This window comes from Rattus norvegicus, chromosome 8, assembly GCF_021556685.1.
Source record: "Rattus norvegicus strain SHRSP/BbbUtx chromosome 8, alternate assembly SHRSP_T2T, whole genome shotgun sequence".
NCBI classification, from domain to species: domain Eukaryota; kingdom Metazoa; phylum Chordata; class Mammalia; order Rodentia; family Muridae; genus Rattus; species Rattus norvegicus.
In genome coordinates, this window is record NC_141541.1 from 123,389,018 (window position 1) to 123,410,642 (window position 21,625).

The 21,625-nt window shown below is 44.6% G+C and overlaps 1 protein-coding gene across 3 annotated transcripts in view; it reads left to right on the top strand.

The window, feature by feature from the left end:
* Gadl1 (glutamate decarboxylase-like 1) overlaps positions 1-21,625 on the top strand; it is a 178,069-nt gene that overhangs the window by 50,604 nt on the left and 105,840 nt on the right. For all 3 annotated transcript variants that reach the window (XR_015626875.1, NM_001430390.1, XM_087563227.1), the window contains 5 exon segments: positions 1,670-1,749; positions 1,898-1,952; positions 7,260-7,376; positions 12,407-12,471; positions 13,041-13,122. Coding sequence is in view for 2 of the 3 variants with exons in the window: in NM_001430390.1 (NP_001417319.1) it covers positions 1,670-1,749; positions 1,898-1,952; positions 7,260-7,376; positions 12,407-12,471; positions 13,041-13,122 (399 nt within the window). In the remaining variant the exon portion in view is untranslated.

Genomic DNA, 21,625 nt, shown 5'->3' on the forward strand with positions numbered 1-21,625 from the left:
CTAATTGACATTATCTGAATCCTCACTCCATTCTCTCTCCACGTTCAGGGCCCTTCTTCTCAGAAACTCTCAGATGTTTGCCTTTCAGTTGGCAGATATTTTAAAAAAATAAAAAACAAAAAAAAAAATCTGTCTCTGCATCTGAGGATGCTACTGGGCTGTCCCTAGCCCTGGTGTCCTGGGCATCGACTCTATGGCTGGTTTTTTTCTGATTCCGAGTCTAGACTTTTGCTCAGCAGAGCATTGGTTGGAGATGGTGTGCTGTTTCTCACGGGGAGAGGGCTGTGATTTTCCTCACCATCAGATGTCACTGGAAGCGGCCTAGCATTTATCATTAGGAAATCAATAGCTGCTCGGCTGGCGGAGCGCACATCTCTGGTGAGAAATCATTCACCTTGGCTGTGTCACCTTAGTTGTGCAGGAGTGTTGCCCCCAGCCACCACAGGCTGATGCAGCCCGTAGACATTAATTACATCTTTATGCACATTATTACCCTCCGATATGCATATGTTCGGTGACACCCCGAAATAAATGCATCCCGAGGGCATTTGGGATGTGTCCTGCTTGATATTTGGAAATTAATTATTTAAGAGGGTCTCATTTTTCTTGGTTGTACGACTCCTTCTGCATTTTATTTTTACAGGGTTTAAAAAAAAAAACCTCCCCATTTGAGAAAAGGAGGGAGAAAAATGACCACATTTGAGGAAATATGTCAAGCTAAGTGTGAAGGCACGACTATTCTCTTAATGCATTCATCCCTACAAATTAAAGTTCCTTTTTTTTCTGGTACAATAATGTTTTTATTGCCTTTGTTTCTCTGTCATGAAAGAGAATGAATTGACTACCTGTCCCCCTTCATACACACAAAGAACGGCATCTTCGATGTTGGGGTGCTAATCATGGGATAGGCTTTGAATGGTGAGGCAGAGGGTCCAACAGTCCCTAACCTTGCCAGTTTTTGTCAACAGGAAATAGGCTACACCTGCCAGACCTATCTACGACCTTATTCATGCCATACTGGAGTATAGCCAATACCTATCAAGATTACCTTGATTCACGTGATGCTAGCCGTACTTCTACAGGTTTAATTTTAGCCTTGTTTTTGACGTTATAAAATTAGTCAACTCTCTGATCTCCATCTATAACTGATCCTTTTTTTTTTTCTAGGAAACAATTAAACCTTTCTCTCGTCACCTTTGCGATAGCTTCTTGTCTCTCCTAAGAGGGTTTCAGGTCAGCAGTGGACTAGATTCGAAGCTTACATTAACTTGCCCACAGTACTGTCAACAAAGACTTTTCCTAATCTTCCAAAAGACCAAGAAACTTCAGTGACCAAGTCTGCTCCATGCATTAAGCCGGGTTCACATGTTAACCATTTCTTTCTGTGATGAGCTGAGGGCATTGGCTTTATTGATACGATGCTTTCTGGATTGGCAAACCTAGTTCATTATTTACTCAAGGTTCCAAAAATGCTGTTTTCTCTGACCCCAAAGTCAACTGCCTCTGCACTCATTAACCAGATCAGTCCAATTATCATTTACTTTCTTCTACGCAATCATGCTGCAAAGGCAGCGCTGAAGCTCTGAAGACACGGAGCAGCAGCTTAGACTGTAAATACGTGTTCCGTGCTTGCATTCATCTCTGCCCCTCCCCCCCTCTCTTAATTCAGTGTCATTACTCCATGAAGAAAGCGGCCTCCTTCCTTGGGATTGGCACCCAGAATGTGTACTTTGTAGAAACGGATGGAAGGTAGGTAACAGGGGCAGAGGGGGTGGCACGGGGTGGCGGGGGCAGAAGCGGTGTGGGTGGAGGGGGAGAGCCTGCTGCCTTCTAAAAGCACAACCCTTGCCTGTTAAGTTCGGAGCATAACCGAATGTCTCAACTCTATACCCCTCAGAGGTAAAATGATACCAGAGGAGCTGGAGAAACAAATCTGGCAAGGGAAACAAGAGGTGAGAGTATGGGTTGGGAGAGGCGGGAGTGGGCGGTACCCGTGAGGCAGAGAACGGCTAGAGAATGCAGACCACCAACCCTGTTGTAGCAGTGGGTGAGAGAAGAGAGTGTGTCATGGTTGGCACAGGGAAACTGGGTCGCTGTCTTTCATAAGGTCTGTTTCTTGGTGCACGGCTCTCTGATTTCTCGGGGATTTTCATTTCTGGGGGACCAGAGTCTGTTAACCGGGTACATGGTGGTCTCGATCTCTCCCTGTCCAAACTTGGGAGATGTCTTCGTCTAGTACTTCTGTGGCAGAACGTTCTATCTTCCCGAGTTGCTCACATAGATAATGCTGGCGTGTTTACTGCTGGTGAAAGCCAGGCCTGACCATGCTTTGCTGATGTGACCCTGCAAGGCTGGTCTTCACACAGGTCTCTGAAAATGTGCTGGCTGTGCTCACCCCAGATTGCTTCTTGGGCCCAAACTGTTTGACGCACCCATACCATCTTTCTAGTCTTTCCTCCCATTCAGCTCCCCGGCTTCCTCCACTGCTAACGGAGCTGCAGACACACTTTAAACAGGCGGTTTATGCAAATGGTCTATTCTCATAGGCGTTGGTATTCGAAGATGGATGGGTTCATTATTTAAGCCTTAATATTATATTTATATTGTTACACTCTATCTTTTCAAAGTTTGTAAAATTACTTCACCCTGGTGTATGCTAAATTACTATAGTATATATACTATAGAATCTATACTTAATTTTTTTTAAAAAAATTATATTTGTTTAGTTCGTGGGATGAGGCAGGGGGTGCATGCCATGGTCCGTATAGAGAGGTCAGAGGACAACTTTTAAGAGTTGTTTCTCTCCTTCCATCATGTGGGTTCTGGGGATCAAACTTAGATTTTCAGGCTTGGTAGCAGGCGTCTTTATTCTGTGAGCCATCTTGCTGGCCTTGGACACTATACTTAAAAATCTGTTACTATTGTAGGTGTGTGTCTTCAAACCTACACACATCTTTTTAGTTACCTTCTTATTGTCTGTGTAGACATCATTGTCTGGGGGCCCACAAGGTCACAGCCTCAACTGGGTTAAAATTCTCCAAAATATAGTCAGATTTTTTTCCTCCTTCCTTTGTTTTGTTTTTCTTACCGCCCACCACAAATACTTCCGTTTGGATGTTCTTTTATCTCTTTCTGCACGATTTCCTATTGAAGGGAACTTTCATGATCCTAAGCGTGCACCATGGTGGCAGACGCTGAGGGTCCTGCTGGTATAACTCATATTCTTTCTTCATTCTCTCCTTTTTTCTCAAGCCTTCCACTCCCCCTTCCTCCCCTCCTGTTCTCTTTCCTTCCCCTCCCTATCCCTTCCCTTCCTTCTTCCTTTTCTCCATCTGACTGACTGTCTATCTGTCTGCCTGCCTATCTGTCTGTCTGTGCTGCCAGCCTGTCTACCCATCATCTGCCTCTGTTCTTTAGTTTTGTCATCATAGATGGCCTTGAAATTTACAGGGCAGATGTAGCATGCTCCTTACCACCCATCGTGTGCACTCACAGATGCCGTTAACTTCTTCTTCTGCCTCTGCCTCAGTCCCTTTCGCTGCTCCAAATTCCAAGTCAAACCCCCTCCCCCTGCATCATTTCATTGATCCAGAAATACTTGGGTATATCTGCGAAGCATAGGCACTCTTAATTTTAAAATAGTACTGTGATTGTAAAGGTAATTGTTTTTAATATAATAAAATATTCAGTTGATATTGAAAATTTCCCTCTCCCCTTTAAACCAATAACTGCTATATATGATATAGTATTATATATGTGTATATATATATATGTATATATATATATATGATTTGTGGACTTGATCAATTTCTGGTAATCCACAGCTTCTTATGCCTTGAGTTGACTGGGGAAGGACCCCTGGGTTTTAGCTCACTTCGATCTGGAGATTCTGACTCTCTTCTGCACTGTCTGTCCTTGTGTCTCCTAGAATGTGGTACTTGGACCTCCATGAGATTCAGATAGGATATCTTTTCATTTTTTTTACATTTTGTTCTTCCTTGGGGAGAATACCCTCTGTTTCCTTCTGTGATGACATTGATCAGTAGAACTTAGTATCGTTGGGGTCTACCTGTCTACTCATAAGCCCTCCCTTACCCTAACCTCACGGGTTTGGCTGTGCTGGTGACGGTCACCTGGAGCCTTCCTTCTTTAGAGACTTTGGAGTTCACGCTCCTGTTCCTTCCTCACTCATTGACAGGCCTTCTGCTACAAAAAGAACATTTCCTCATTGACACTTAATTTCCCTAAGGAAATGATCTTCCCAGGCAAGAAGGAAAACTACATCCTTGTTTTGCCTGATTTACCAATTCTCAACATTCTGACATTGTTTTCCACCCTCCCTCAAGCACAGCCTCTGGTGTGTGAGCATTCCTAGCAGTTTATATTTCTAGCCTAGGTTGGCTTGATTCCACTGGAGTCATTACTTTTTTTTTCTTCAATATTTGGTTCGTTTTGACACCCCACGTATAATAAACTGACGTAATTCTGAAGTTGAGACCCCGGGGAACAGAAGTTTGGAAAGATGAAAATTGTTTCAGGCACATTGGAAAGGAGGGCAGCGAGGACACACTGGTGTTTCTGCCCAGTTTCCTTTGAAGTCGGTGCCTACGTGGGCATGGATTGCCCAGCAACCAGTGATGCTTCTACTTGCAAACAATAGCACACCATGTGAGTATTTTCAGAGCTCAGTGGTGTAGACCTGCATCTCTCTTTTCCAGTGTTTCTTCCATAGCACTTCAGCCACAGAGAGCCATCAACATGGGGTTTTGTGCTGGGGGCTGAGCTCTCTGAGGCAAGGCTACCCATTAAAACATCTTTTAGGCAACAACCTTTGCTTGATGTTGTCACAGAGACAGTGAAAACGGCAGGACACCAACGAAGTCATTATTGACCATCCCAGCGAGCGGGACCACCATACATTTTCAAGGTGGTTCTGAGCATGAGTGTTCGAGGCGAAACTAATTTCTTACAGAATTTAGTTTGCAGGCAGTGTGAGATCAATATTGTTTCAACTTTGTAGTTAACAGCCGGAAATGAGGCAGGAAAAAACAGGAAATAAATCACACGTAAATGTGTGGTTTCTGGCCCCATTAAAAACATTTTTAATTTAATAGGTGAGGAGAACTCATTGGAATCCTCTAAAGAGATTCCCTGGGTATTTTCTCTTGCTTGTCAGAACATCCTGTAGTGTATGGAGGTGTCCCACCATTAAAGACACTTAAACAGTTTCAGCAAGTGACATTTTTTGTCTGTCGCTGTGAATGATTAACTGACGTGAGACTGTTCTCATTCTGTTTAGATCACTGACATGATAAACACTTATCAATTGTGGTTGAGTGCAGGGAAGAATTCCCCATGCGCATGGCTCCCCAGTGGGGCTCTGTCACCTCCTGGCCTGGCTCTGAGAGTTGGGGTAGACTCAACCCTGTGTGCCACCTGTGTCTCCCCAGGTGGCATTGGATTCATTCTGTGACTCCTGGGCATCTCAGTTGGGAGACGTGGGGCCCAGTGGTCTCCCTCTGCCCCATTTCCTATAGAGAGATAGCATCTTTCTATTGAAAGGTCAAGTATGCTGTAATAAGTTTGGTTTAAAGACAAATCACTATGGCATGCAGGGAGATAAGAATCTATTGCGACAACAATGAACTTCACCAGAGTTCTGAGGGGAACTCAGTGCCATGCTAATGAAAGTAAAACAATTTTCAGAAGAAATAAAATGGACCAGAATGTCTCATCCCTCATATTCTAAAACCCTAGAGCTCATAGCTACCCACAATCCCACAGTTGCCTGTAGATTGCCCTGTCACAGTAAGTAACGCACTTCTGCCATCTTGCTAGCATTAGTGGGAAATGCCCTTCTCTCCTCTTTCTCTGGCTGATTGGCAAGAAGCCGTTGCCATGTGCATTGTGCTTGGCCGACCTGACCATGATTTCTTTTCATCTCTGTGTTATACACATTGTCTTAGGGTTCTCCAGAGTTGCAGAACTTATGGTACGTCTCTATGTACTGAAGGAATTTATTGTAATGACTTGCAGTCTATAGTCTAACTAACCCAACAATGGGTAGCTGTGGATGGGAGGTTCAAGAATATAGTAGTTGCTGGGTCCCACAAGACTGGTTGTTTTTGCTGCTCTTCTGTAGAAGTAGGCTCCGACAGATGTGCTGACAAGTAAGTGCAAGCAGTCAAAGAAGAGTTGAGTCTTTCTTTTTCCAATGTCCTTATGGAGGCCTCCAGCAGAAGGTGTGGCCCAGATTAAAGGTGTGTACCACCCCACCTGGATCTAAAACTTGCTTTGTCCCAGGAGATCTGCTTGCCTCAGTCTCCTGGAATTAAAGGGTGTATTACTTTGCCTGGGCCTAAGCTTTTCATAGCCACTATGCCTCAAGATCTCCATGCCAAGATCCAGGTTAGAAACCTGTCTTCCAGCCTTACGATCTGGGTCACAGGTCGTACATTTTGGGACTGTAGTTCATTCCAGACGTAATCAAGTTCACAAGCAGGAATAGCCATCACACCCAGGATGTTTTTCTCATCCATGGTCCGCTGACATCTGCTCGGTTTATAAGGTGCAAGCATCAGCTGTGTGAGGACTGGACCGATTCAGGAGGAAGACAGCTCCTCTTTCCCAATGCATGCTGTGAATTTATCCATGGCTGCCCACCTGACATGGATAGCTCTTCCCATCAAGATTGTTCCCTTCTCTCTGTTCATATTTGTTCTGTGTCTGCACTTGATTGTGTTTTTGTCTGGCAGCTGTATTTACTGACATAAGTAGACAATCCTGTATGATTCACCCCTGGGGCTAGATTTTTGTCTACCAGTCCTGCCTGTTATTTGTTCGGTTGGGAGGGGGACAGTGCAGTCTCTCTAAAAGGACAGGATGTTTCCTCAAGAACAACCAAGAAGCCTACAGAATGACTTTCTGTCATTTCCGGTGGTGTCCTCTACTTTGGACCTGGGTCATTACCAGAACATGAACCTGAAGGACAGAATACAACAGACAGAACCTGACAGCAATAACCTTGACACTAGCCATTTATCTGGTCCAGTGGTGGACCAGGTTATAGCATTTTCTCACTGTACTCAACTTGTTTATAATGAGCAGAGGCCATAGAGTCTGGAAGTGTCCCAACCCTCACTGAATCAACCATGACCCCCAAAGAGGGCCATTTTCCATATAGTCCATGTTCACAGCCTTCAACGGTGAATTTCAGAGTCATAGTGATGAATCTTTTTGTGATTGGCTCCTTTCCACAGGGGGCAGTGCCGTTTCTCGTCTGTGCCACCTCTGGTACCACCGTGCTGGGCGCCTTTGACCCCCTGGATGAGATTGCTGAGGTCTGTGAGAGGCATGGCCTCTGGCTCCATGTGGATGTAAGTCCATCGGTGTGTCCGTCTGTCTGTCTAACCTCTAAGTCCTTCCCTAGCTGCTCATACTCTCAGAATCTAGAAGCCTCTTACTTTGAGTTGCGCTTCTCACTTGGGGAATGACCATGCAGTGACTTTGAGGCTTCCAGAAGATTCTAAGGCCTTAGATCTGTTTTGATTTCTGTTGCAGTTGCTTCAGTTGCAGGGGGAACTGGCCAATAAAGTATCTTCCAGCTCTAAAACGATATGATTCCAATCAGCGAGAAAGTGCAGAAAAGAAAAAGAAAGTACCCTACCTTACATAATTACATGTCTTAATTAAAGCAGGGTTTAGCTGGATCCGTAATGGATAATTGTTTGAGGGAAAGGGATATAATTTATGTTCTTCATAATTTTCCAACTTAAAGGGTTGGATTTTTTTCTAATTCATTTCGTAAGTCTTGAGGTTGTTCATAATACATTTTCCTTTAAGCTAAAGGTAATTTTTATTACGGGTCTACTTGTTCGGGGTTTGAAAGTTCCACACGTTTTATTTCATCCCCTCCCCTCCCTGTCCTTCCCTCCCACCCTGCTTCTTTCTCCCTCCTCTTCCTGTCTCCCTCTTCCCCACCTTTCCCCTTTCTTTTATCCCCTTTTTCTTACCGTTCCTTTGTCCCCTCCCCCTCATGCCCTCCTTTCTCCTCTTCTCTGTACGTCAGGATTTTTCTGCAGCCTACTTTTAATAAGGGTACAACCTCTCCTCTAGCCCACCACCCAGCAGAGGTAGTGGAAACGTTATTGGGCTGTGGGGGAAGTGGACCTGTTCAGCTATACTTCTTTGGGGTGAGCTCCATCTTCTTCGGCAGTTCCGTCCCTTAGCAAGCACCAAATCTGACCGAGCACCTGCAGAGCCTAACCCTCTCAGCCAGCACACAGCAGGCACAAACCAGCGGCTGTTGTTCAACCCTGAAGGAACTGTTAGGCTCACCAACTGGCCTGAGGTGAGGCTAAGGAAGCAGTAAAGTGACTCGGGAACCTCACGGTTCTTGGGCGAGCTTCTCTCAATGGCAGCTTGGTGAAGGGTAGCGAGGTGGAACATACCAAACCAGTGCTTAGTCAGTGCTTGCCTCCCAGTGTCTGTTTACACTCCTTCATCGGGCCTGCCCTTTCTCATGCCTGCTTTAGCAAGACATCATTGGATATAGCCAACTCCCCAAAGAAACTAAAAGTCTCCACTTCACTTCCCCTTCCGTGTTTTCCTCCTCCTCCCCTCCCCTTCCTTCCCTCCCCTTCTTTTCTTCCCCTCCTCCCTTCTTCCTTCCCCTCTCCCCTTCCTCTCCCTCTCCCCCTTCTCTTTCTTTCTTCTCCTTCTTTCCCCCCTCTCTTTTCTTTCCCTCCCTCTTTCCCTCCCTGCTCCCCTCCCCACCTCTCCCTTCCTCATTCCTTTCTTTTATATAAAGCCTGACATTTGTGGGTTTGAGTATACCTTAGAGAAGGAATGGCTGAACATGTCTGGGAGGCTTTAGTGTGTCTTCCCGGGCAGGAGAGTAGCCAAGATGTAGGTTCTCAGAAGAGATATGGAATAGCTCACTGGACGGAAGATGGCCAAGTGTTCACCACACATAATTTTATAGTTCAGCGCATTTTATCCTTCTGAAGTCAATTGTCTACAGAATGATCTGGAGAGAGCACTTGAGTCCTTGAAAGTCCCACTAAGTAGATGGTAATGTTGGGTGAAGCAGACACAGGCTCGCTGGAGTCACGGGGCTGATCACCATGCCAATAGCAATACTTGGGGTGATTCTTTGTGACTTTGTTAAGTGGAGCTTGTGTGTTCTTGTCTATTCACTTCCTAACTTATACCTTATTGATTTTTATCGCCTTAGAAGTGTGGCGAGACTTAATGTCCTAAGAGATAATGTGAAGTGAGCACTTTCGTTAACCATGGAAATAAGGAGAAACCATCAAATATGCCAGCATTCTCCTTAAATAGTCCACTCTCCTGAGAGAAACATCAATAGGGGTTATAGGTTTATGTGGAGCAATGGTAGCTACAGCAGCTATGAAATTGGAAATGATCTAAAGGGATTCCTGTGGCTTAGACAGAAGTTGTAATTTATAGATGGTAAGAAAAAGATCTCTTTTTAATTAAAGGTTGACTTTTGAAGAAAATACTTCTTTGAGAAATAAGCTATACCAACCAATTTTATTTGCGCATAGGAGGTGCCCAACTTAATGTACTTGCCCACAGTAGGCATGTTGTATCAGATTACATTTGACAACAGCCTCTCTGAATAGAGGAAAGAAATCTGAATTAAAGAAACAAACACATCCTAACATTGAGACAGTTTTTATTCATCCTGTACAGCGGCAGGTGTCTAATCCATTGGACAATTAGATTACAGGAGCATATAATTGTTAAGGAAACATTGTATACTGTACGCAGTTGGTTAATGTTAAAGGGAAGACAAAAATCAAAATAGTTGCTTTGACTTCATACACATTTCTAAGGACGTTAAATCCTTTTCCAGTTTTGTGATATTTTTCCCATCCTTCTCCATGAGAATGAATGTGAGACTCCTTCAGGGCTGACCACCTTTCTGGAGCAGGGGCTGGTGGCATCTTCTGGGCCTAAGTTCCCAGAGCTCCCCCTCTTTCCCTATGGCTGCCACAATTCCCATGGGAGTTTTGAGATAAGCATTCTATCTATCTATGTCTTTTTTTTAAAGTAGGGTCTTAAGAACTTGCTATATAGCCAAGATGACCTTAAAAATCCTTCATCCTCCTGCCTCCACCTCCCAGGTACTAGGATTACAGGTTTACAGTACCACTCCCTACTTATGCAGTGCAGGGGATTGGTCTCAGAGCTTCCTGGGTAGCAGACAAGCGTTCTACTTACCAAGCTACGTCTGCAGCCCATGTTGACTTTAACTCATGAGCTTGGGGGACTTTGAAATCTTGTCTTTACTCTTGCCCCCACCTGTATCTCAAGGCTCACTCTGTTAACTGATCGAGCAGGAAATAAGAGAACAATACGTTGTGATGCTTACATGGACTAAGACCTCAGTGACAGTCCTTACTTAGGGAGGGAGAAGGTCAAGCCATCCCACCCCAACAGTGATTGGTTTAATGTTGTAAATTCTAGACTTGGCCACTGAGGAAGGGGACTAACTAAGGGAGGGTAGTGGCATCAATGGGGTTATTTATTTATTTGTTTGTTTGTTTGTTTCTCTGTTTAAATCTATTGAGAAACAAATTTATCCATGGACACTCCCTGTCCTGCCCAATGACTTTGTGAACCAAAAAAAGAATTCTTGCAATCGTAAATTTAAATATGTCTCAGAAGGATTTATTTAGGGGGTGAAGAAGAGTCAGGGGCTATACAAGGGGCCAGGGACAGTGCAAATGTTGCGAACGAATGAGGCTGGTGAATTACAGCAGAGTATGTGTGATGGGTGTGACCAATAGGTCCTGCTTGCTTCAGGCCTCAGTCAAATCTGGTCTTTATGAGGCCTGGGGGATGGGGCAGCATTGAGAAGGTGGATATAGGAAGGACTGAATGCTAAATGACAAGTCCAGTGTATTAATCCTTTACTTGGAGATTTGGGCATTCACCAAAAGCAGAAGTCATGGTGTCTTCAGGGATTCTGTTGAATCAGGGCTGCAACTGAAAGGATTTCACTGAGAGTTCAGGGTCTGAACCTTGAAGATGTGTTCACTTGAAGGGCTGCACAGAAGTTGGACCTGGGGTAGGTTCCTCTGTAAGCACATAGTGCATGGCTCACGACCTCACCTGAATGCCCTGCCGTGAATGGAAGTTACTCCTAGAAGGGATTTAATGCCATAGGGTGGCTGATGCTGTATTATCTTGGCTACCAGTGGGCAGCTTTCATAGTACTCTGAGAGCTGTAAGAGTGCCTCATTTCCTTCATCTTCTACCTCTAGATTGCACATAATCCTGCTGCTTTTTAACACACAGTGGCATTTATCTATCTACCTTTGAACTTACTATTGAAAGAAAATAGTGTCTGCCTGCTAGGCAGCTCTTGAACTCAACTGTTGCCTGAAGTATCCCCATACCCCCTCAGCTCCCCGTGTTATACCCTCTCATCCAGCTAAATGACCACTCTGACTAAACTACAATGGTGTCTAGTGAAGAGAATGGGCTAGGGGTCCCCAATCTGATTTAATTACCCATGATACCCCAGAGTATCTACCTAGTACTTCTGAGCCTTAGTTTCCTGCAGAAGTGGAGATAACTCCATCCTCCACAGAATGATGTAGAATTTCATGGGAGAATCTCAGAGCATTCAGCAGGGTGTGAGGTCAAATGCCCTGAGAGTCTCTCCCTGCAGTCGCCCTTCATTGTCTTATAAAGTTCTGCACCATTTTCAAGAACCAGATTAACTACCCATGTCCTACCATTTAGATTCCTCCTGTTTCCTTCCTGCTCCCTTCCCATAAGACTTTCCATCCGTGTTCTTTGCCTCTGTCCCATTCTCTGGCACTGAGGACGTCATCTCTCCAACAGACCACCCCCTTAAGTTCCAAGCTTCCTCTCTTTTGTTCTCCTACATTTTGTTTGCAAATATTTCTGGAAACCACTTGGCCAAAAAGATCTGATTTTCCTTAGAGGATAATTTTCCACCTACCCAACTCCCATTGACCTTCTAGCTACTTTGCCAACAATGTCCTCATTCATGCACAGACTGCTGGCCTTTGGTTCATGACTCACAGTCCAATATGTGCAGCAGCAATGCGAAGATGTCATCTGTTCTAGATCCAAAGCATCAGGTGGGCACGGGCTACGTCTTCGTGACTTCTTTTTGTCCATACAAAGCTCAATTGGCTATTAATGTACCAGTTCCTTTATGATGTGTGATTTTACATCTATGAGTCAATGAGGACCCATCACATGGTCAGACTCCCCAGAATTCAAATCAGTACCCATGATATCAAGTGAAGCACCAAATGGCATGTGTGGGTTTGCTATGGCAGGTCACGGGTAGGACAATGACACTGCAGTAACTGTTTTGGGTATACAAATATCTCAACAGGCCTCTTGGGGCGGCTCGGCTTTGGTGTCCAGGAAGCACCGCCGGCTCCTGCATGGCATCCACAGGTAAATTTAGTCTCCCTTTTTGCACCTTAACTTTTATTTAGGGAAAAAGCAATTGTTGGAATGTCTCCATCTGAGTGGCATTTAGAAAACATGACTGGGGGGAATAGCTCAGTCAATTAAGTCCTTACAAAAAGACCTGAGTTTGTCCCCCAGGACCCATGTGAAAAGCACACACATGTCATGCAATGTTGGAGAAGCAGACATAGGTTGATCCCGGGGACTTGCTTCTCTGCCATCCAAGGCTAATCAGCCTACTCCAGACCAATAAGAGACTACTTCAAAAAACCAAAATGGTGGATGGTATCCTGAGGAATGATGCTGAAATTTGACTTCTGGCCTCTACACACACACACACACACACACACACACACACACACACACACACACACACACACACCAAAAAACCCCATCTTTTTCTCGAACAAAACACCCTCTAAATTGTTCCCATTCCTTAGATGAGGAATCCCATGGATCGTGCTAACTTGTATAGGAGACCTCAGAAGTATTTCCCTTCTCCCTACAGCAGCTAGCCAAGCCCCTCTCTGACCCCTCTTTCTTTGACACTACAGGGCTGACTCGGTGGCCTGGAACCCACACAAGATGCTGATGGCGGGAATCCAGTGCTCCGCTCTACTTGTCAAGGACAAATCTGTGAGTTTTCCCGTGTTTTTCAGCAATCTAATGCACTCAATCTCCAAATTTTTAGAGGTTCCACTGTCGCTCATTCCTTGATGTCTTGGACTAAGTGTAGATGATCCCCAGGAAATGGCCATGACCTTGAAACAAAAGATAAATAGACTCAGATAAAGAGCTTGTCCTTCTCTAGTAGCCTTGTGGATTTGATTGAGGCATTATCTAAATCTTATCCATTACAGCAAAATGGTCTTTTATGCCCTCATTTGGGTTATATTTTAAAACTGGGCTTTAAATCTCAATATCTCTCTCCTCTCTCTCCCTCCCCTCCCCCATCCCGTCTCTCTCTCTCCCTCTCTTGCTTTCTCTTGTTCTCTCTCTTCATCTCTCTCTTAATTGAGTCTGGGATTTAAGTCATCTCAAAAGTTCTGCTCACTGGGAAAGTGGAATAGATGATGTGTGTCACACATTACCTCAGATGCTTAATACGCTAACTGGGGACTTAGCCATCTGTTTCTATGGGAGGGCATTAGTTAAGGGGCTGATCTCTGAGTGCAGGTTTACTGGGGGGTGGCTTACTCAAGCTCTTTCTGGAGTATTAAGAAGAGTTGGTTCCTACTCTGGATGACTGAAGCAAGTGGGACAAGGGCTGCTGAGCTCCTCTTGGCCAGAGGCAAGAACGACTTGCTTCGTTTGGGTTAAATAAGGATCCTGTGGGAAGTGGCCCAGGCTGAGAAGTGCCTCTTCATTCTTAGAAATGCCTCCTCAAGATCTGCGTTCAGCGTGTGGGTGATCTTTCCCAGCCATCTGTTTACATCAGAGGGGACTCCCTTTGCCAATGGGAAAGTCATTTCTGTTATTTTTTTTAAGGAGTTTTATTGCAAACAAAAAATATATTTAAAACTTGAAGTTTTACTCTTACATGTGGAGATATGTAAATGGTTTTTCTTTCTTTTTAACAAATAAATGTGATATTTGTACGTTAGCACCCTGTGTGTTTTGACATGGTCAAACAGAATGTCCATCCAAAATCAAGAAAGATTTTGTGCCTACAGCAGTAGCAACATTCAGGGATATGGTCTGTCTCCAAATGTTTTGTTAAGTTAGTTCTAGATGACTGTTCATAGGTTGGTTATGGTTGACTGTCTTTACAGTCTGGTTAGAGTTGACTCTCTTCATATGTTGGTTATAGTTGAGTGTCTTCACAGGTCGATTAGAATTGACTGTCTTCACACGCTGATTCCAGTTGACTGTTTTTATGGGTTGGTTATAGTCGACTGTATTCACAGATTAACTGTAGGTGACTGTCTTCACAAATTGGTTATAATTAACAGTGTTCCCATTGGGTTATATGTGACTCTCTTAATGAGCACTTGACCCTTTTGGTTTAAGTTTTAAAACTGTGAGTTGATGGTGTTTGTAACTGGAGGTAGTTTAAGATTATCATGCCATTTCGAGTTAAAGAACACACTCAAGTTACTCACAGATGCATATTTAGGACAGGATGGAAATCGGTGTAAACCCAACTTCCTCTTGGACTAGATTCAGGGACGGAAACAGCCCAGATGCACAGCGTGCCAGGCATTTGGCATTTCTTTCTCCCTCCCTCCTCAACCGACCTGAATGACAAACTATCTGTTGGAGTGATGTTCTCAGAAATGGAAAATTTAGACGGAAAGTTCCGAGTACTCTTTATATAACTCCCTAGCTGCCCTGTTCTTTCTTCTTCTCTCATCATATTTGAATGACCTATCAAAGAATTGGCTCACATTTACGTAAGCAGGCAATTATACTTCTGAATCAGACACCTCATTAGTACGGGTTACCTGTTCATGCTTTGAAAAGGAATTCTTTCCTAAATTGCAGTGATAACAATGGTCCCTGCCCCCATGGCGTGATGAAGAGGGTAACAGAGTTGAATTCACTCTGCATGGAATTAAGCAACCAAAGCAATGTTTTCTCGAGGAAAAACTCATTCTTTTCCTTAGATGGATTAGAAACCTACGACGTGAGATGGGGAAACGTCAATCATTTCCAGAAGTTTTTTCTTTGAGAGTGTCTGCCTTGTTTATACCTGCTTTCTCTGTGTTATTCGCTTTATATCCATTCATTCAGTCTCTCAACCAACAGATTTGACTGACCCAGATAGGCCCTACACTGTACTTATCCCAGGAGCTGGGCAGTGGATAAGAGATGTTTCCCACAGCCAGAGTTTATCAGTCAACAGAACGGGCTTATTTCCCTCTTTGTGTGATGTGTGCTTCTGTAAATACATGTGTGCAAATGTACTCACTGTGCAATAGCACGAGACAAAGGTTGACCCTGAGGTGTCTTCTTCAACCACTTCTCAACTTTATTGTTTGAGTTAGTGTCTCTCACTGAACCCAGAGTTTGCCGTTTCTGCCACACTAGCTGGCTTTGAGTCTCCAAACTCCATCGGCGCCCTTTCACCAATGCTGGGAATACAGATGGGCACTGCTATGCCCTGCTTTTGTGTGGATGCTGGAAATTTGAACTTAGGTCTTCCTACTTGTGCAGCAAGTGCTTTAACCACTGAGCCTTCTTTCCGCCAGCCTCACCTATTTGACCCCGTGCTTGGTGTTTTGATAGGAGCACTGAAGGACATCAAGATGCCTTGGTTCTAAGTGAGGTAGCTGTTACATTCTTGTTCTCTTCTTATCATCCCCAGTGCCCACCAAACAGCTTCCCTTTTGATCTGTTGTCATCGTTCTTTGATGTATGTGTCATCAATGTGGCCAGTTTGACTCAGAGCAATTCAAAATAGGCTTTGAGTCTCTGATAAAGACGATCCTCATGAGATGAAAATTCCCCCCTCCTTTCTTACTTGTGAGCAGTGGTAATAGAACCAGAAACATGGATGTCTGGCAGCCATCTTGTGAACATAATGCAATGACCTTAGGTTAGATCACCCACATGTCCATAGTGTCAAAGGAGAAAGGAGAAAGTCTGGCTCTTGGGTGATAACTTTGAATTGTCGTGACAACCCCCCCAAAACACCTGCTTTCAGACTCTGTGACAGGATTCAAGTGATGTGAAATGTCCTTGTGGCTAGAACCATCTCATTGGGTAAGCTGTGTGCCCAGCCGAATGCATTCCCCGGTGATAGGAGAAGAATATAAGACAGTGAAATCACAGCAGGGAGGGAGACGCAGTATCCCAGGTGCAAAGAACAATATGTGCAGATTTTCTAAGAAAAGAAAGCCCTTGTTAAGTTTCAAAAGCTGGAGGGAGTTTATTGGGGCTGACAGAAGCACGGATGGTAATGTGAAAATGAGCAGGAAACAGAATGGAAAGTTAAGCTGCGGGCAGACCACACCACGATTTACAGATCATCCTAATGATTTCTAACTGGATCTTTAGAAAGGGAAAGAATGTTAAAATTAGATGGGACTGGGACCGGAAAGGCGGCTTGGCATTTCAGAACATAGCTGCTCCTCCAGAGGACCTGGGTGAGGCTCCCAGCAGCCACATGGTGGCTCTAGCTCCAGGGGGTCCTATGTTCCCTTCTTACCTCCTTGGGCAGCAAGCAGGCATGTGGTACACATACACACATGCATGCATGCAAAACACCTGTATACATAACATTAAAAGAAATCAATCTTTTTCAAGAATAGAAAGCACTCACCTTCTAGGTGGGACATCCTAGTTCAGCCAACCTAATATGGAGAGTCCCTCAGAACATGCCCAGAATCTAAAGATGAGTCTCCCAGATGAGTCTAAATCCTGTCAAGTTGACCATCAGTATTAACCATCATAATTAGGAAGTTATAACAAATGTGCTATGACATCCTATATCAGAGAAAGACTTGACAGAATAGGCTATGCCCACGCCCAACTCTCACGAGAAGAAAGAGGAAAAGGAAGTGAAGAGAAAGGAGAGGAGGCAGTTTTGTCAGGAGTTGTACAGAGACAGGCTGAAGAGAGAACAAGCAAGGCGAAGACAGGAAGAACCAGAGAATGAGAAGGAGACAAAAGATTAGATCAGATTGCTAGAGTAAGTTTGAGGCCAGGCAGAACAATTTGGGAGAAACCAACAGAAACCAGATTGAATCATTCAGTGTGGAGAGGAGTTTTGAGCCAGAACAGCTGAGTTGAACTAGCCAGCCAGAGCTCAGAAAGAGCTAGAAAGGGTAAGCTTATTCCACGGTAAGCCTCAGAGGCTGAAAACATTCTAGGCCTCGAGTAGAGTGCATGGAGGCCAGCCATTTCCAGGACTAGGCCTGGGTTAGCAGACTGGAGCAGTAAGCCCTGGAGATAACAATTAAACCAGGAGAATAAAAGAATTTACAAAAGACCGAGTGAAAACATAGTTTTTCTGTGGCTGGCCATGCAGAAGTATCACCAGAGGAGGGAAGTAATAACGGGGTGGCTCAGCATGGCCTGTTCGCTCAGCTTCCTCTCACTGCCAGAAGAACCTGGGAAAGGAAAACCAGCATATAGGGAAGAAAAGTTAAGGAGTTCTTTTATGACCACTTAAGGGAGAAGAGCGTCAGAGTGACCTCTAAGCTATCCCACCATGGGATGGTGTTCTTAGGGTGGTGAATGACTTCCATTCATCGTCACTGTGTCAGTTTCTGCCCTGTTGCTGTGGCAAAATACCAGGCAGAAGCAGCTTAAAGGGGAAAGGCTTTATTTTCAGTCTGACCCAGCGGGGAAGGGCTGGTGGAGTTCCTAACAGTGGAAGGGCGCGGCTTCCCTTGTGTACAAGGTGGCACACTAGGAACCAGAAATAGTGAGACAAAAAGAAGTCAGAGAAAGCGCACTCAAAAGACGTGTGTCTGAGGCCCACTTCTTTCTGCTTCATCCTCAGTTCTAAAACTTTTATGACCTACCGAAACAGTGCTACCAGCTGGGGATAAAATAGCTGGGGATAAAATAGTGGGGCACTTTATAGACTCAAACCATAATGCCCCATCCCTGATTCCCAAAGGTTCCTGGCCATCTCATAATGTAAACTCCATTCAGTCTGATTTGAAGAGGCTCAAGAATTTGAACAGTCCAACATTGCTTAAAAGTCCAAACTCAAAGTCTCTTCTGAGATATGGGGCATACTCTCAGCTCCGAGTCGCTGTAAAATCAACAATCAAGTTACATACATCCAATACACAATGGTGCAGAGTAAACATCCTCACTAGCAAAGCAGAGAATGGGAAGAAAGGAAGCCAAGACTGGACCAAAGCAGTATGGAAACCCAGCAGGGACACACGAAACCTGGAGCTCAGCTCATGTCTTATACTAGGATGCATAGAGGCATCGTTTGAGCTCCAGGGAGCTTGGAAAGCCCTGATTCAAGGTCCCTGCCATTGTAGGACATATGGTCCCTCTAGGGCTGGCTTCCCATGCTGCCTCAAGCTTTCTTGGACCTTCATCATTCTGAGGTCTCTATTGCAACTTAGACCTCACCCTCACAGCCTCACGCCCAGCTCTCTCAGGGGAGAGCACTAAAAATCTTCAATTTCTTCCACCACAAATTATTCCTTTTGGGGATTGGGAGATGTGATTTTTCACAATATGTAGATACCAAGGTCAGTGTGGGGCCCTACTCAGGCCTGAGTATCCCTGGATCGGTGCCCCAGGAATGGAGATTTTAATTTAGACTCCCTTCTGTAGTTGAGTTAACTCTAGTTGAAAGGCAGCAAATTAGTGCATACAGTGGGAAGGGAATGATCTCCCTAATTTATACCTTGTAGAGTTGTTTGTGGCACTGTTCTGAGAGTTTGCTGTGGTGTGCTGACTAATTCTCTGCCTTGGTCAGTGGCAGGCACAAAGCACACTGCCACTCTTAAAGCTGTACTCTCAGGAGCCCCCTTTGTACCATAAGGATGAAAAGAAGACCAGACAGTCCCAGAAATCTGTGATTATCAATAGGTTGGCTGCAGGTGTAAAAGGTGTGTACCTGTGCGGCTGCAGAGGAAGAAAGAGCATGTTCTGAAACTTTGATCATAAATGAAAGCCCACGCATTCTACCGGTGGCACCGATGCAAGAAAACCCCTCAGTGTCCACCTTTCCATTTCTGAGTGTTTATTAGAAGAATTTTAAGTTTCAAGGGCTCAAAAAATGTCAGTGTTAACAGGGAACGGCTCATCAGAAATCCTTTGGAGTGGTGTTAGTACCTCCGTTTAATTTTCTACCTACCCCATCATCTGACTTAACTGCAGCAAAGCCTTGGGTTGAATCCAGCAGCCACAGGGAGTCCAAGTGGCAGCTACCTCTCTGTTTATTTGCAGAGATTGTTTTTGGTGTGTGTGTGGTATGAGTGAGTATGTGTACGTGTGCTTGCATGTGTGTTGGTGAATTTGTGTGTGTGTATGTGTGTGTGTGTGTGTATGTGTGTGTGTGTGCAGGCATGTGTGTGCATGCATGTGTTTATACGTATGTACGCACGTGGTGTGTGTGTGTGTGTGTGTGTGTGTGTGTGTGTAACAATAAGTTGATGTTGGGTGTAATGTCTTCCTTTATTACTCTCTACATTAAACACTGGGGCAGGGCCTCTCATTTGAAGCTATAATTTGCCAATGTGGCTAACCTAGACAGTCAGCTTGCTTACGGACTCCCTGTCTCCACCTCTTGAGCACTGGAGTTCCAGGGGGATGACTGCATTTATGTCGGTTCTAGGCATTCAATTACCCATCGAGCTGTCTCTCCAGCCATAAACACAATGGATTTTTAGAAGTCCTTCTCCATCTTGAGATTTCTAAAGAAAGGAAAAATGAAGGAAGGCTCACAGACCACTGCCCTCTGGAGATGCCCTTCCCTTGTTTCCTGCAGTGGATGGGTACTCACCTAGTTACCAGGAAATATGCTGCACAGTTTGCTTTTGCCACATAGCTTTTCAAATACAATTATACAGTTCTACATCTCTCTGTAAATTTTTTAATAGCTGAAAAGCATTCTATCATTTGATATGCTGTAGTTTGTATAACCGATCCCTTAAGATGGACTAACTCAATGTTTTAAACTTTTTATTATTCTACTTCTTAGAAACCCTATGCACACAGGATTGTCTGCATGTGAGTATAGATGCCTAAGGTCAGAGGCATTGGGTCTCCCTGGAGCTGTAGCTACAGAGGTTGTAAGCTATCTGTGGTGGGTGCTGGAAACTGAACATAGGTGATCTGCAAAAGGCCCCAATCTAATTTTTGGCAATTACAAATTTAATTGCCATCTTTGAGACTCACTCTGTGTAGTAGCCCTAGAAGCTGAAGAGGCATGACCGGTGTTCATGATGATTTTCTGTATTTGTTTTGTAGTTTTCCTTCAAAAGTTAGTTTCATTCTCACTAGGATAATATGAGATTATATGTGTTTAACCTTTGACATCAGAGGGTGTTTAGGGATGCCACTGTGCTAGGCAAGATATCTGTTCACTTGTAGACATGGCTGTAAGCTTCTCTCTTCTGATTTTACCTGGTGACATTTTATACCTACTTCTCAGGTATCATCCTTGCCTCAAGACATCAACACGTAATCCTTTGCTCCCAAGGCTTAAGATGTGTAGCTTGAGAGACAAGGGCTCACTCTATTCCATTCATAGTCTCTCTAGAGGAGGCTCAGCTATAGACCTGGTGGGTTTTTTTTTAAGGGAAAGGGTAGAAGGAAGAAGAAAAGTAGGAAATTTATTCAGCACATGGTCATTGAGGATGTGCTGTGGGTCATACAGGGCAGTGTAGAAAGAAGGAAAGAAAGAAAGAAAGAAAGAAAGAAAGAAAGAAAGAAAGAAAGAAAGGAAGGAAGGAAATAAGGGGGGAAGAAGAAGGGGAAGAATAGAGGAAAGGGAGAGAGAAAGAAAGGAAGGAAGGAAGGAAGGAAGGAAGGAAATAAGGGGGGAAGAAGAGGGGGAAGAATAGAGGAAAGGGAGAGAGAAAGGAAGGAAGGAAAAAAGGAAGGGAAGGAGGGAAGAGGAGAAGAGAGGAAGGGGAGGGCAGAAGGGAGGAGAGAAGAGAAAAAGGGAGGGGAGGAGAGGGGACCGATACCATCTCCCATCATGGTTCCTCCACCAAGACAGAATTTCTGATGGACTCATACACTGGGGTGTTGGGTACTTCTCATCTGCACTTCTGGTTCTATACTAAATAGCATGTTACTGCATCACTCCAAAATACGCAGGGGGAAAAGAAGAGAAAATAGCTCCCCTCCTAGAAAGTAGAGCAAAGCGCATCTGCTTCAGTGAAGCTCTCCCTTCTGCTCTCGCACTGCATCCTCAGAGTCCACCTGAGCAGAGGCGTTTCCTCGCAGGCAGAGAACCCACGTGCCTTTGCTAGACACAGGCACTACGCATCTCTTTAGAATGGCAGCCCTGCTCACTAGGGTAAGAGAAGCAGAGGGAGGCAAGGGTGTGAAGTGACAGGAAGGGAGAAGCTTGTCCCTTTCAGGGGATTTCCAACTTCCCATGCCAGATGAAGACAGAACCCGGCATCTTCTGGATGCCCATTCTTCATCCATGATGGTTCTTCCCTGGTACTTTGGCTAAGTAGAGAACACTGTCACTGTGGCAATGATA